General features: G+C 56.1%; 1 protein-coding gene across 5 annotated transcripts; it reads right to left on the minus strand.

Annotated features, from left to right (window-relative positions):
* Positions 1–25: 25 nt before the first annotated feature.
* UNC45A (unc-45 myosin chaperone A) lies at positions 26–13,701 on the minus strand. Of its 5 annotated transcripts, none has more exons than XM_039858163.1 (22): positions 13,583–13,700; positions 13,174–13,384; positions 12,477–12,860; positions 12,079–12,240; positions 11,810–11,846; positions 11,346–11,592; positions 9,501–9,593; positions 8,832–8,999; positions 7,408–7,576; positions 6,937–7,107; positions 6,055–6,226; positions 5,161–5,461; positions 4,289–4,383; positions 3,907–4,048; positions 3,456–3,596; positions 3,131–3,258; positions 2,886–2,952; positions 2,308–2,421; positions 1,971–2,086; positions 1,047–1,164; positions 786–941; positions 26–640 (listed from the first exon to the last, which is right to left on the minus strand). In XM_039858163.1, exons 4-22 carry the CDS (start codon positions 12,191–12,193, stop codon positions 383–385), a joined length of 2,808 nt encoding a protein of 935 aa, XP_039714097.1. In that variant the 5' UTR covers positions 12,194–12,240; positions 12,477–12,860; positions 13,174–13,384; positions 13,583–13,700; the 3' UTR covers positions 26–382. The 5 variants fall into 5 exon arrangements, with proteins under 5 accessions (XP_039714097.1, XP_039714096.1, XP_039714098.1 ...); XM_039858162.1 differs by having other exon boundaries at positions 11,346–11,521; positions 12,432–12,860; XM_039858164.1 differs by having other exon boundaries at positions 12,432–12,860.
* Positions 13,702–14,367: the final 666 nt, after the last annotated feature.

Below are 14,367 nucleotides of genomic sequence, written 5' to 3' on the forward strand. Positions count from 1 at the left end.
CCAGGCCACTGACAGGGCACACATGTGAGTTCCACACACTTTTATTAGGGAGTCAGGGGCAGACCTGCTAGCAGGCTTGGGTGATGCTCACAGCTGTGTGTGTGTGAGGCTGCCTGGTGAGCCCTTCCGAAGCCAGACCCACAGGCTGAGTTAGGGTGCACCCTCCCCATTCCCAGCTGTCTACAGTAGTACAGGAAAGCCCTTCTGCATGTGGCTGGAGGCAGTGCTGGCTGTGATAAACGTGGCCCGATTCAAGACAGAGGACATCAAAGGGCAGCTGGATGAAGAGGCCAGAGTGCTCCACATCCCGGCCCCTACCAGCCAGAGCTGCACGTCCTTGTTCCCTGTGTTGCAAGAGGTAGTGTGTGCATGAGACAGCCCCTCACTGTCCATCCTGGTTGGGTTTGATGAGCCCATATTCCACTGCTTTTCCTAAGCAAGCCACGGCCGCCCTAGTGACAGGGCCTTCCTTGCCCCTCGCCAGCACAGACAGGATCTCCAGCACTTCGCTCTCCATCAGGGTGCTGGCGATCTCTCGTGAGGCCTCCACCATGTTCAACACCACCACAGCACCCCGGTGCTGTAGCTCCTGGTTGGAGCTCAGAAGCAGAGCCTGTAGGATCTCCAGCCAGTGTGTGGTCTGCAACGAACAGGGTAGTGTGACCACTGAGCAACAGGCTGAACCCTGGCACACTGGTCCCATCTAAGACTTGTCCCATTAACCTCCACTATGCCTGGGGGGTGCCTGGCTCTCCTCCCCTCCCCAATAGAGAAGAGGCACTGACCACTTGGGGGATACGGCCACACAGTGAGGGCCGCACGGAGGTGAGCATGGCCAGGCCCCCAGCGGCCGCCCGTCGCAGCAAATCGTCATCCTCCCCGCTGTACAGCACCAGCAGCTTCAGGCGGTCGTTGCCTTCAGCTTCAAAGAGGTCCTGTACCTGTGGTCAGAGGAAGGAGTGGACCGAGTTATCTGGGGCAAAGCCCTCGCAGGGCACAGACACTTCTGCATGTCCGCCCGCATGACTGCCTAGATCAACCCTCACCTCCTTGCTCATAGCCAAGTTACACATGCACTCCGTGGCTGCCCGGCGGATCATCTCATGCTCCTCAAACATGTAGCCCTCGATCATGGGCACAGCCTTCTCCTTCACAATCTTCTGCCTGCAGAGCCGAGGGTGGAAGGGTCAATACCGTCAAAGCCTCTGCATCCACCGCCACCACCCCCATGTCCCCACACCAGGCCTAGGAGATGGCACCGCCTCTGCCTCTGCATCCACCGCCACCACCCCCATGTCCCCATACCAGGCCTAGGAGATGGCATGGGACCATGGAGAATGCTCTAAAGTAGGAGTTAGGAGACAAGAGTGGTGGTGATGACGATGCTAACACCTACCACTTGAGCACTTACCCCGACCCAGCACTTAGACTGACTTCATCTGACCCACGGCCCCATGGTGAAGGTGTAGGTGTGACCGTCATGACTACTTTGCAGGAGAGGAAACCAAGGCTGAGTAGTGAGTAATGTAGCCAAGGTCACGATTAGTAATAACATCTCATTCATACTGATTGGGCGCATCACTGGGAGCCAGGCACCACCGTACTAAGTGTTTTTACACGTATTTCTCAGTTAACTCTCCTCACCACGACTCCCTGAGGTGGGTACTATAACCACCCCATTTCACCGAGGGAGAAACGGAGGCACGGAACAGTTAAGTAGCTTGCTTGAGGTTACACACCAGAAACCAGAGAAGCCAGGACTGGACCCCAGGCAGTCTAACTCCGCAGCCTACACTCTCACCGCCCAGAGCCTTGTCCTCACGGAACCGTCTCCTCCACAACACAGAGAAGTCACTGCGAGGCTCAAGCAGAGCAATGACCAAAAAGTGCTTCCCAAACTGAAAAGTGCTTTACTGGGGATGATCTAAACCCTGATCCCCTACCCAGGCCCACATCCCAAGGAGCCTCACCGGAGCCTCTCGCTGATCCCTGCCAGGTTCGTTAGAGCCATGAGCGCCTCGAAGTTCTGCAGGCCTGAGCAGTTGAGGTGCAACAGGGAGACAAGGGGCCGGACCACCTCATAGATCTGCGATATGCACCCCACCTGTCAGGGCCACTCGCCTCAGCCCCCAGCAACCCCAGTGACCCTGCAGGTGGCCGTCAACCCCAAGAGGAGGCTGCGCTCCCAGGGCTCAGTAAAGCTGCCACTTCCTGTCAGTCCTGAGAAGGAGCCACAGCCCTGGGTCAGAGTCCCTCAGGGACCAGTGAAGGGGTAGAGGAGAGGCCAGGGCTGGGGAAAACACGCACCCGCTCTCCAGGAAAGGTCATCTCTGGGTTGGAGGTGATGGTGAGCTTGGCGAGGGCCTGGGCTGCCTTTGTCTGCCCCACATCAGTGCCTTCCAGGGCCAGCGGGAGAAGAGCCTGTAGGGACAAGCCCTTCAGTGTCCAACAGGTGCCCAGGAAGATAAGGCCCAAGCTGTCAGGCCCCAACACCCTGACTGTGCCGCCCTCACCTTTCTCCTCCCCTCTCCCCAGACTTGCCAACAGCCCTGCTCAGACTCTCGTCACCGCTCTGAGGTCTCCCGGTAAGCAACATGAACACTGCCTAGAGCACCATTTAAGGGCCAGACGTTGACCGTGCCAGGTGCTGGGGCCACGGAGGTCAGTGATAGAGCGCAAGGAAGACGACTCAGGACCTTAACAGACACAAGGTGCCAAGGGCTCCAAGGAGCCTGCCCCTGTCAGCATCACTCGCTCAGCAAGAAGACACTTCTGCGGGCCATCAGCAATGCTTTTCCGTTCCACATCTAACACTCATCTCAGGTGTAGCAGCCACTGAGCCATGTTTTATAGATCACAAGGAAGGAGTCTGTAAACCAGCTCACCTTGCCCCCTCCCTGAGCCACCACAGTGCCACGGTCCTCGGCCTCTTCCACCAAAGCCAGGAAGACCCTGCGGGGAGAAGGTGATGGTGGTGGGTGGAACCGGGGCTCTGGCAGGCAGGCACTCCACTTCTGGGCTCAGAAGAAACAGAACACAGCCGAGCGGTGGCCCCCGTGCTCCGGGAGGTCCACGGCACCAGGACCTGCTCCCCTCCGCAGTTCCAGTGGCAGCCTCAAGACAGGCTCACCTGGCCAGCAGCTCTCTGCAGGAATTTGTCAGCACGGGGCTCTCAGTCTTCACCATGCACGTCAGGGCCGACACCACACCCGCCGCCAGCAGCTTCTTCACCCGAGCCCGCACAAAACTCGGTTTGTCCTAGGGAAGGAGGCGGTTTAACAGAGGGGACTCAGCTGACTACACAGGGGAAGGGGACCCTCCCAACAGCACAAATCAATAAACATGAAAACAAAGGAACCCATTTGAACGGAAGACTCATCTGCAGTGTATGCCCGGGAGTCACCTGGCCCCAATGATGCAGACACATCCCCAAACCCTTCGAGCGGCCCCCTTACCTTGGGGTGCTGCTCGGGCACATGCTGCTTGGCATACTTGGCCAGCTCCACCATCTTGGGGTCAGGCTCCTCATAGTCGTAGCTGTTGGTGCAGTTCACCAGCCCTGAGGCCACCGCGAAGAGCACCGACCTTTCCTCAGACTGCCAAGAGCAGAGGGACTGCCAATCAGCCATCCCAAGAGGCAAAGCAGGCCTAGGCCCCCAAATCTACCCTTGACCGGACCATTTGGATGAACCTGGGAACGTTTCCAGGCCCCAGCCTGCCCCAGACTTTGCGAGCTCACGCACTTGACCTCCCCAACTCCTCCAGAGAGGGTCTTCTCTGACACCGCTGGTGCTGGCCAGTATGCCCATGCCACACGGTGCCGCCACGTGGGCTACCAGACCTCCCTCCCTGGGGCCACGAAAGCCTAGACAGTGTCCCCGATGACTGCAGAACCCATAGAGCTACCCGGCTGAGCTGGAATAGAGCTTTGAGGGCAGCCTCGTCCTCTACAAACTCTTCTTTCACGTCGGCATCAAAGGTGAGGTAGGCTAGACCCTCCACTGCCCAGCGCCGAGTGCCTGCGTCAATCTGGTCATTGCACAGCCACCTGCAGACAGGCAGGGGAGTGGACGGCAGTCAGATGGGAGGCGAGGAGGGGCATACCAGGACCAAGGGGGGAAACACCAGAGGCTTGAGCATCCCCTCAAGTTCACAGGGGAAGCAGTTCACAAGGCAGGACCAGGAAGGGCTGCCTGGGGAAGCGCAGGGCAGTGAGCAGATCCCACTCCCTACCTCTTCTGAGGTCAGACTGACAGGCGGGGAGCCACAGCAACGCCAGATGACTCACTTGCGACACTGCTTGGCCAGTTTGAGAGTGGAGCCTTCAGCAAACTGCTTCATGCTAAAGTCAGTCCCTCCAGCCGAGCCAAGTTTACAGAGTCCCTGGAGGAAGAGGCGAGAAGCAGCTGTTGGCCTCTGGGGATGGATGCAGAGCTGAGCTCCCGCACACCTGACACAGGCTTCCTCCCTGGCACTCTGCCAGGCTCTCAGGAGGCCACACAACCCCCGCCAGGCTACCACCTAGAGCATTTTGCAGCAAAATGAGCTATTGGTGTGGCCATGTGACAAAGAACCTGGTTAACAGACTGACATGTTAGCCACTGTGCTGTCCTGGGTCCCAACTCCTCCAGATCAGTCCTGGAATTTGCTGTTCCTTTGCAGACCTCACGAAAAAAAAAAAAACTCTTTACAGGTGTACCTAGGACGTGTGTTGGGAGAAGACCAGTGCCTCAGCCGAGGCCAAGACCCTTTATTATAGGACGGAGAAACTAAGTGCCCCAGGGAAAAGACCAGCTTTCCCAAGGTGCATGGCTGCAATAGGCTCATGAAAGCCAGACAGACCCCAAAACACCAGCTCCTGGGGCCACCTGCAGGTCCAGCCCTTCTGACCAGCTTCCTCCTGGAGCTTCTCTCACTGCTTCCAGGGGGCAGCATATGCTGCCTGCACTGTCTAGTGTTCTCTCTGTATAAGGTTCATCTCTCTGACTTGACCTTGAACCCTGTGGGAGGAGCCAAGGCCCATGCCTCTGGCCTGGACAAGGGGCCCTGCACATCCCATACTTTCTCCTAGGATGTGGTGGGGCCGCTGCCTGAGACATCGGCCAGCCTGGTACCCTGGCTCGGCAGCCTACTTGCTCAGCCCAGGGCTACCCATCTCACCACCAGTGCCCGGATGCGGATGCTGTCCTTCTCACTACGTTTGTAAAGGTCCTTCAGCAGCGAGACGCCGTTGGCAGTGATGAATGAGGCCCGCTTGGCCTTGCCAGCCGCATGGATCAGGGCCTCTACAGCCACCAGCTGCTCTTCCTCCCGCTCAGAGGCACACAGAGCGATCACGGTCTCCATGACACCACTCAGCTCCAGGGCCCGGTTGCCGGCATCACAAGGGCCCTGCAGGAGGCAGGACACCGTCTGGATGGCCCGTAGCTTCCCAGCCAGCCCTTGATCTTCAAACCAGCTCCTGAGGGGCACAGAGTGACAGCTGTCACATCAAGGCCAGCATAAAGAGACTCCCCTCCCTCCTCCCCTCCCCTCCACTGGACAGCATCTGCACTACTTGGGCAGGAACAGCAAGAAAGGCTGCCAACAGGAAGACAGGGTTTTGTCCCCGACAGGATGCTCTTCATCTAGGCTTCTGTTCGCGCCTTCCCCGATGACACTCCACCTCTCACGCACACCGCCCTGGTATCTCTTTTCCTGTACTTTTACAATATGAAATTGCCCTGCTTATTTCATCAGCCTTCCCCCAGCTGTAAGCTCCTTAAGGGCGGGACTGTCGCGCTGCACTACTGCGTTCACAAAGACGTAGTAAGTGCTCAGTAAACACAGTATGTGCTTGATGGCATCCGTGGCATTATAGAGAACGATGCGAGAAAGAAGGTCCCTGGGAGGTCGCTCTGGAACGAGAAGAGGGCCTTGGAAGCCCTCTGGCCCGTTCCAGTCCCCTGCACGGCTGCTCCCCTCCTTGGAAGCCTTTCACGGCTGTCCCCCTCCCCAAGAAGCAAGGACTCCTGCTGGGACCCCTGGCGGCGAGAGACGGGCCGACCCGCTTACTTGATGTAGTTTTCACAGAGTCGGTGGAAATTCTCCCTCTCGGCATCACACTTCAGGTCATCGAAGAGCTTGTTGAGGAGGATGGAGGCACTCATGCGGCTGTTCGCTGTCACCGTGAGCGCCCCAGGAGGCTCCTGTACAGAGCCCCCCACCTCCAGAATCTTTCTCAGACCTAAAAAGATACCGATTTAGAAGCAGAACACTGGTTCCGACCCTGACAGGCAAAGGGGAGCGGTTTCTGGGGAACACGGGAAAGCAGGTCAACGCTGGACCAGGCTGCAGGGCGCAGACAGCTGCGCCGAGGGCAGCCTCGAGAGCGGGTTGGCTGACCCGCTGCCAACAGAGGCACCCGTGGGGTCAGGGACCTCAGAAGTGAGGTCTGGCCAGTAGGGCTGAATGCTCCATGGCCTTGAGGTTCCTCAGGTGCTTAACTTAAGGGAAAATAACACCCACGCCTCGCAGGATTACTGAGGTAACAAAGGAAGGTAGGCACCCAATAGATGTGCTCATGCAGGGACTTTTGCCAAGCTTGCTTTATTTATCGTTTAAAGAAAAAAAGCAGTATGAATTCATATAGTAAACTTGAATATTTGTTTCCTGAGTACGGAAGCAATACTCACTCACGGAAAAAGCTTTCAGATACAGAAAGCTGGCCCGGCCTCCTGTCACCCTGCTTGCAGGCCCGCTCGACGTGCACATGCGAGCACGTGCTCATGGCTAAGGGTCTACCTCTGAGTTCCCTAAGGGTCCAGCACAGGCCACAGGGTGCACCTCAGTGCAGGCACGTGGCTGGGTGCAACCGCTGCTGGGGTAAGCAGGCCCAGCCACCCAAGCGAAATGCAACAAAATGCTCGGTCTCTTTCTACATCAGTTATCGCCTACCTTGGTCAATGACCCAGAGGGTGAGGCTGTTGTTGGGGTCCTTAAGAGACTTCCGGGGCACTGTTTTAATCAGAAGGGCCAAGGCGTTGTCTCGACCTTGGCCTGAGACCCCCACCTCGGTCAGTAGCTCCAAGAGGTTACTGATGAGGACCTTCAGTTCCCGGGCAGGATCTGGCAACAAGAAGATATAACGGGGTTCTGTGGTGGCCCAGCCCTGTCTGACCTCTGAACTTCCCCAAGAGGCCAGGGAGACACGGGGAGGGAGACCTGCATCAGGGCTCTGGGCTGGGCTCTAGCCTTCCCCACCCCGGCTGCTTAAGAATCTAGAGTAAAATACTGTCATATTCCAAGCCATATTCCTGAAAACTCGGCACCTGCCAGGCTGGCTTCAAAAGGCCTGGCCTGGCTGGCTCAGCCCTTTCCACTCCGTGACATCGACACTCAACAGAGCACCAAACTACTTCCACTCACCCACGATGATGGCGCCTTCCTTGCCTCGGAAGCCTTTCCTGACACCTTCCTTGAGGGCATCAAACATCACCTGCAGCAGGTGGCAGGCAGCCAGGGACACAGCCTGGTTTTCCACACCTAGGATGAAGACGACCCGCCGAGTTCCCAGCACACTCAGGGTCGCCACTGTCTGGGTGCGAGAGGGGGACAGAGCCTCCGGTTGGTGAAGGGCGGCCGCCACAGAGACCCCTGCCTGGGTTGTGAGTGTGGCCAGAGGACAAACAACATTTGGCAGAAGCAGCTCCAACAGAAGACAGAGTAGCATGGCCGAGGGTGTGACCGGGAGAATAACTAGAGTCTTCCGCTGGAAAGAAAATGTTACAGAAGAAGCCACCACTGCCTCCCCTCTCCTCGGCGCCCATCAGAAAATACCGTGGCCCCGAGAGCGGCCAATCCGGTTCATGTCTCCCCAAGAAGGAGACACCTAAGCCTGGACAGATCTGACGACCAGGCCAAAGACACCCAGTCCCTCTCCAGTGCCAACCCTGAGGCCCTGTCTACACCCTGGGGATGTAGAAATGCATGGAACGAACCGCAAGCCTCTCTGCCCCATTTCTAAGCTGGAAAGCCCGGCAGGTCCACGTGGCTCTGTCCCAGTTCACACAGGGAAGGGGAGGAAGGCTAAGGGAGGCAGACAGAATCCACGTGGGTCTGCCACTTAGTCCTAGGAGACCCAGAAATATAGCCTGAACTTGGCCTAAAGAGCTGTTACAGAATATTTCAGTTTCACCCCTGAGCTAGAAATTGTGGGCTTCTCTAAAAGCAACCAAGGGTCAAGTCCCTGTTCCCTGGGTCCCACCAGCTCATGCAAGCACTTGGGCATGGCTAACAAGGTGCTCAGTGAACACACCGGCCAGGGAAGGACTGTTTTTGCTGAACATGCCGGGCACCCATAGTCTAGGCTGAGAGGCATTTCAGGGTCAAGCCCTTCATGTCCGATCTCTGTCTCAATGGTAACCCTGCGGTGGGCAGCACCACGGACCACATCAAGCACCGTGAGGGCCCCCTGCTGGAGAAATGCCCGTAGGACTGTCAGGGAAGGACAGATGCCCTGTTCTCTGCAACAGAGTTTGCTTTCGCCGCATGGGAGGAGAGTGAAATCGGTGACCAGCCGTCTCCGTGACCAGCTGCCGTGAGCAGCTGCGGGAAAGCCTGGCTCGCACTCAGTGGCCTCCTTCCCCAAGCCAAGTGCTCAGGTGTCAGTGGGTGGCTGTTTGTCCTAGCCCGTTTGTCCCAAATCATGTTGGTCTTTTTTGAGCCATTTTAATTTCTCCTCTTGTTACACATCTCTTTGTACTCTGCCTTACTCTGTTCTTTTTGGAGTAAGATGAGGGTGGGAGGGTGGGCGGATGGACCGACCGAGGCAGGAACTAGATCCCACCTACCCGTGACTGGTGCTCAGAGCAAATGCCAACTAGCGTGCGCAGAGCAGCCAGCATCAGGTCGGCCTCTCCCGTGTCAAGCAGGCGTTGCAAGAGCTGGACCCCATTGTTCCGAAAGATCTTCTCAGCTCCAGCATCCTCCCGGGCCAGCACCACCAGGTTCTGAGAAGCCTGTGTCAAGGAAGCACATGATAGCATGGGCACTGCACACAGCACAGGGCTGGGCAGGCAGGGACCCTGAACTCTGGCCCGCACTGCTTCTCCTTAGCAGCTGAGTGACACTGGCCATAACTTTTACTTCTCTAAACTTTAGTGTCTTCCTTTGTAGGTAGAGAGAAGAGCCTACTCTCGGCTGATGATCAGAGTACGTGGAATCCTGAGTCCCTGGCAGAGCCTAAAGGGCAGGGACTGTGCCTCAGCACCTCTGCAAACCCAGCTCCTGGCACAGGGCCTGACCAACACGTGCTCAGTGAACACTGGTTCCCTCTCTTTGGCTCATACTCAGGCCCCAGGCCCTCTGAGTTCCCACCCAGGCTCTGTGAGCCCAGCTGCACGATCTGATGAGTGGCAAGCAGACCCGGCCCACAGGGGCTTCTGCGCACAGAGAGGGCACCATGGGTGGACAGCTCTACTAGGAATTCAGCTCTCACTTGCTCAGTCCAGGCCCCGTACCTTCTGCTTCTTCTCAGTGCCTTTCTCTTGTGGGTCTAATAGGATCTGAAACATCTGTTCCACTTTGGCGTCTGTGGAGGACATGTATCGCACCTATGACAAACCAACAAAAGTATGGAAGAAATCACCTCTGTTGACCAGAGACAACACATTCCCTCTTTGTTCTCTCCTCCTCCCAGGGCCTGGCTCTTATCCTTGGGAGGCCCAGCCAGGATGTCTGTGCTTAGGGCTAGCGCCAAGATACCTTGGGCAGGAATAGACTCGCCTGGTAGCTTTCTTGAACTTCCTGCGGCTATTTGCCTCTCCAAGTGACTTCCCGCTTGGGCAGCAGAGGTGGCACCCACACTGAAGGCAGTGCCCTTCAGAAGGGGAGGCATCCTGTTAGCCGCAAGGCAACGCATGCCCAGTCGTGCCATCTATGTTGGGGAAGCATGGATGCACCATCCATGGCACTGAACTCAGCATTTACACTTCCTGCAAGGGAGCCAGCAGGTCATAAGGTAGTTGCCCACTCTCCTTTTAGGTCGAAAATTCTCCTTTTGATAGTTTTAAGAAATAACCTGAATGATCAAGATCATCTCGAGCCCTTTTCCTCCCCAGTTTCTGGGCATGGATGGTGGCATAAGCCTAGCATGTATGCTACACCCCGCTTCCCCTCTTGCATCCATAGCAGACACAACTAATCAATCACAGCACATTTTCCTGCTAGGCCCAGGTGACCTGCTCCCTAATCCTTCTCAACACAGGGCCCTAGGCAGACCCTGCTAGTCAAACAGAGCTGGCCCTGAGAGGAACACAATCTGCTTTCCCAGGTCTCGACCCTTCAATAAGGTGTTTGCCATCGTATTGCTTTCTTCCGCTGTGTCAGCATTTTAACACCATATTATCTGGTTAAATCACACTCGGTTATAGTTCATGACAGTCTTTAGATTTTTATCTTAATTTTTAAATGCATGTGCCACACAAATAATGGCCTCTTTATTGTAAAAAATGAACAGATGAAGGAAAGTCTGCCTGGAAAAGCCCCCTCATCCCATTCCTTTCCCGAGGGGCACACTGTGATTTTAATGTGTATCTTTTAAATGATTTTCCTTCATATTTACGTACCCAGGTATACTCACAGAAAAACTATGGCGCTATTTTGGGTGAGGACACAGAGGATTGTTTTAACATAAAAGACATCTCGCTATGTGTGTTATTGTATATTTTACTTTTTTTCATGTAACAAGTGTCATCTTCCTATATCCACGCACGTGGCTATACCTATTCCAAGTAACTAACGTAAGAGTCTGCTGTACGGGCATCATCCAGTTTATCTAGTCATTCCCCTGTTGCTGAGCGTTTAGGCGAGTTCAAATTTTGGGGGTTTTAAAAATAACTTAATTTTTCAATTATAGTTGGCATATGGCATGTTCCAATTCTTCATTAAAATAAACAAGGCTGAAATAAACAGACACATGCTTGCTTCTGCACATAGGTAAGGGGAGACAAGTAAACACGATACGCTCATTTAAAATTTTAAGAAATATGCTAAAATATTCTCCCACGGAGCTGTACAACTTACACCCCCACCAGCAGCCACGAGTGGGCCCATATCCCCCCAACCTCACCACTTAAGTGTCTGCCTCCCTCCTTCTAGCAAAGTGTACAAACTTTAAATGTTTGCCAGACCACTAAAAGAACAGCACCTTGATGTTATTTTAGTTTGTAAGGTTGAACATCATTCAATAAGCACATGTATTATCAGTACCTCTCTGCAGAACTGTGCTTACACCTTTGACCCAGATCCATTTACCAGTGTCTCTCTACCACCAGTCAACACCATACTCTCTGTCGCTCACATACCTTCTCCTGAATCTGCCCCCCGATGCTACGCAGAGCCTCCTGGAAAACTTTGTTCTTGGGCTCCAGGCTCACACATCTCTGCAGGTCAAGGACAGCCTGGTCGAGGCGGCCCAGCTTCTCCAGGGCTTGGCTCCGCCGGTAAAGTGCTTTGACATCCCCACCGTCCTTTTCAATGGCTGAGCACAAACGGGAGCTCTGTAAGCGCCCATGAGGCCACTGTCTCCAGGCAAAAGCAGTAGGGAAAGATCTTGAGGGCCAGAGAAAGGTTGGGGGACAGATGTGGGGATCAGTACTTCGGCCTCAGAAAAGGTGAGAGTAACTGCAGAAAAGGAAATGCCCGAGGAAGTAGGAAAGGAGGCAGATGTGTTTCAGGGGCAAAAGGAGGAGACTGTGAGGGTGCGGTGGTCCCAGAATCTCTGCCCACCGCAGAAGCCCCACAGCTCCACACAGGGCACATTCCTTACCTTTGGATGCCTCGATCTCTGCTTTGTCGTAATCTTCCTGTAAGAGAAGAAAACAGGAGCCTGAGAGACTGTTCATCTTTTCCGGGCACTAACTGGGCAGCAGGGTTGTTCTCCACGGTCACCTGGTCCCCCATCACCCGGAGGCCAAAATGACACCCGACAGGGGAAGGTGGCCTTGGAAAGTGAACGTCCGGCCAAGGCCCAAGCAGAAGCGAGGTGGGGAAACCAGGACCCCGGCAGGCCAGGGGAAGAGCAGCCAGTTCCCTCACCAGCTTCAGGTAGCAGGCGGACCGGTTCCGGTGCAGAATAGCCTGGTCCTGGGGCGTCACTCCCAGATCCAGGGCCTGGGTGTAGGCCGTCAGGGCGCCCTCGTAGTCCCCACATTTGAATAGCTCGTTCCCATCCTTCCGCAGCTGCTCCACTGAGCTGGCCTGTGGAGGGAAGGGGTAAGAACCTCGGAGGTGGGGTAAGGGCAGAGCCGGGGAGCTGAGCGGGGCGAGGGGGCTGTGTGTGGCTGGGGATTGGAGACGAGCCCGATGGAGGGCCAAGACTACGGGAAAGAGGCAAGGGAATGGTCCGAACATGTGCGAAATGGTAATGGCGCGGGGCAATAGGCACGCACCCCAGGAGTGGCGGGCCGGGGTTCGGGGGTCCCTGGATCACTCACAGTCATCGCGGAAAGGAGGTCCAGGTCAGAGCAGGCAGAGTCTCTGGGGTGGGGTGGGTCCGGGCTGGGGAATGCTGCCCCTCCCCACCCAGCCGTGCGTCAGAGGCGCTGGCCGGGAGCGGGCGGGGCTAAGGCGTGCGCGCCCCGTGGAGGGGCGGGGCGGGGCGTTCGGCCTGGTCGCAGGCGCAGAAAAGGCCTGGGCGCGCCTAGTCTATTCCCACGGAGACCTGCAGAGGGCGTGCGGCCGAGGACCTAAAGGAAGGCCCGCGGCGGCCCCAGCCTCCGCCCCGTCTCCGACTGCGGCAGAAGTGCACGAGGTCTGCAGTCACCAGGACCGCAAGCAGCAGGCCATAGAGGCTCAGCGCTAGGAGCGGGCCCGGGCCCCTGTGGGAGAGGGAACGATATCAGGATGCTGGCCCGCTAGGTTACAGAGCCCCTGAGAGTTCTGAGAAAGCTCGGATCCCCTTCCTGAATAAAAGCAGAAGTCAGGGAGCTCACAGGTACCCTGAAGCTTTCACATCCCCCTGCAGTTTTCCTTCCCAGAATTGTTTCTAATTATGTATTTACGTGATTTTGTTTGAGGTCTGTCTCTCCACTAGTCTGTAAGCTACGAGCCTCCACCCCGAATTTAAGAACAGAGCCCCAGGTCCTGAACTCCCGGGCAGTGTTCCTCTGGCTCTGGAGCTGGACTTCTCACCTGAGGATGGGCGGAGGCGGAAGGGCGGACAGGTTGACCTGGTGTAGGGCCTCGAATTCGTCCCGGGTGCAGCAGGAGCCCCCTGCAGCCTGCAGGTGGCAGCAGTAGGCTTCCTCCGGAGTATCCGTGAGCCGAGGACAGAAGAAACCAGGGTAGTGGCGGCCACCGGCATCTCGAGTGGTCTGGCACAAGTGAGGGTACTGGGCCAGTGCTAAATGGAAGGGCGAGGGGGCTGGAGACAGGCAGGAATGGTCTGCCCACAACCCACTGCACCCCTTCGACAGAGTACAAGGGATCAGCGGTTATCAGGGGCAGGCTCCCTTCCTCCCCACCAGCGTCCCAGAGGAGCCCATGTCCTTATGAGAGAGTAGGGGACCTGAAGGGGGTTTCGGGGAGGAGAGTGCTGTACCTGAGAGAGAGGCTGGCTGGGCAAGGGTCATCCAGCCGAAAAGCAGCAGTAGCCTCAATGACAGAGTCCTCGGGAAGCCCATGAGAGGTCACCACCTCTGCCTTAGGAACCCCAACATCTCTCTTTCTGAGCCATGGCTGCAAACAGTAAGGAAAAACAATCAATCCCCAAGGCACCAGTAACACAAACCTTAAGCTTCTCTGTCACAGACCTCTAGAGAGAAATGAAGTGACTGAGTTTCTACCTTCTGCTGGAAAATGTGGGGACTGTGGCTCCAAGCTGCCTAAGGTTTTCTGAGCTGAAGGGGAAAGGCTCAGCAGACCAGAGGACAGAAGGAAAGGTGAGAGAGAAGCTGAGCCATTAGCCTGAAGAACAGACAAGCATCCAGAGCCAGACGGGCTGCCGTGGAAGCCCTGGGAATTCTGATTGTTCCATTTCAGGCCCCAGAGGCCTCAGTTCCAGTGTTTGGAGCATCCCTCCCTAACCTCTGCGTCGTGGCAACCACCAGGACTAGCTGAAAACCAAGGGCGAGTCCTTTCATTAACTTTCCCCCTGAGCCCTCATCTGCCCTACCCACCAGCCAAAGCGCCAAAACTACCTGTCTGATTGTAGTTTACTTAGCTACTAACTGAACTCATGTCACAGGGAAAGCTCTTTCGGGGTCTCCAGGTCCTTTTACTCCTCATATTTCATAGCTGCTGTCCCCTAAGACAAGGAATTTCTCCAGAAGGCTGGAAGCAGCGTTGAGTGTTGTTCTAGTGCCTGCCTGAGGTCCAACACTGTCA

The sequence above is a fragment of the Pteropus medius genome, unplaced genomic scaffold (genome assembly GCF_902729225.1).
Source record: "Pteropus medius unplaced genomic scaffold, Ma_sr-lr_union100, whole genome shotgun sequence".
NCBI classification, from domain to species: Eukaryota; Metazoa; Chordata; class Mammalia; order Chiroptera; family Pteropodidae; genus Pteropus; species Pteropus medius.

What these genes read in the sequence shown, in the direction of transcription:
- UNC45A (XM_039858162.1), bottom strand. Translation starts at nt 12,482, where the DNA reads ATGACTGTGAGTGATCCAGGGACCCCCGAACCCCGGCCCGCCACTCCT. An exon ending in CTCTGTGAAAACTACATCAA is followed by an intron (nt 5,462 to 6,054) that starts GTAAGCGGGTCG and finishes TGTGCCCCTCAG; the next exon opens with GAGCTGGTTTGAAGATCAAG. An exon ending in GTGGCCGTATCCCCCAAGTG is followed by an intron (nt 641 to 785) that starts GTCAGTGCCTCT and finishes TGTTCGTTGCAG; the next exon opens with ACCACACACTGGCTGGAGAT.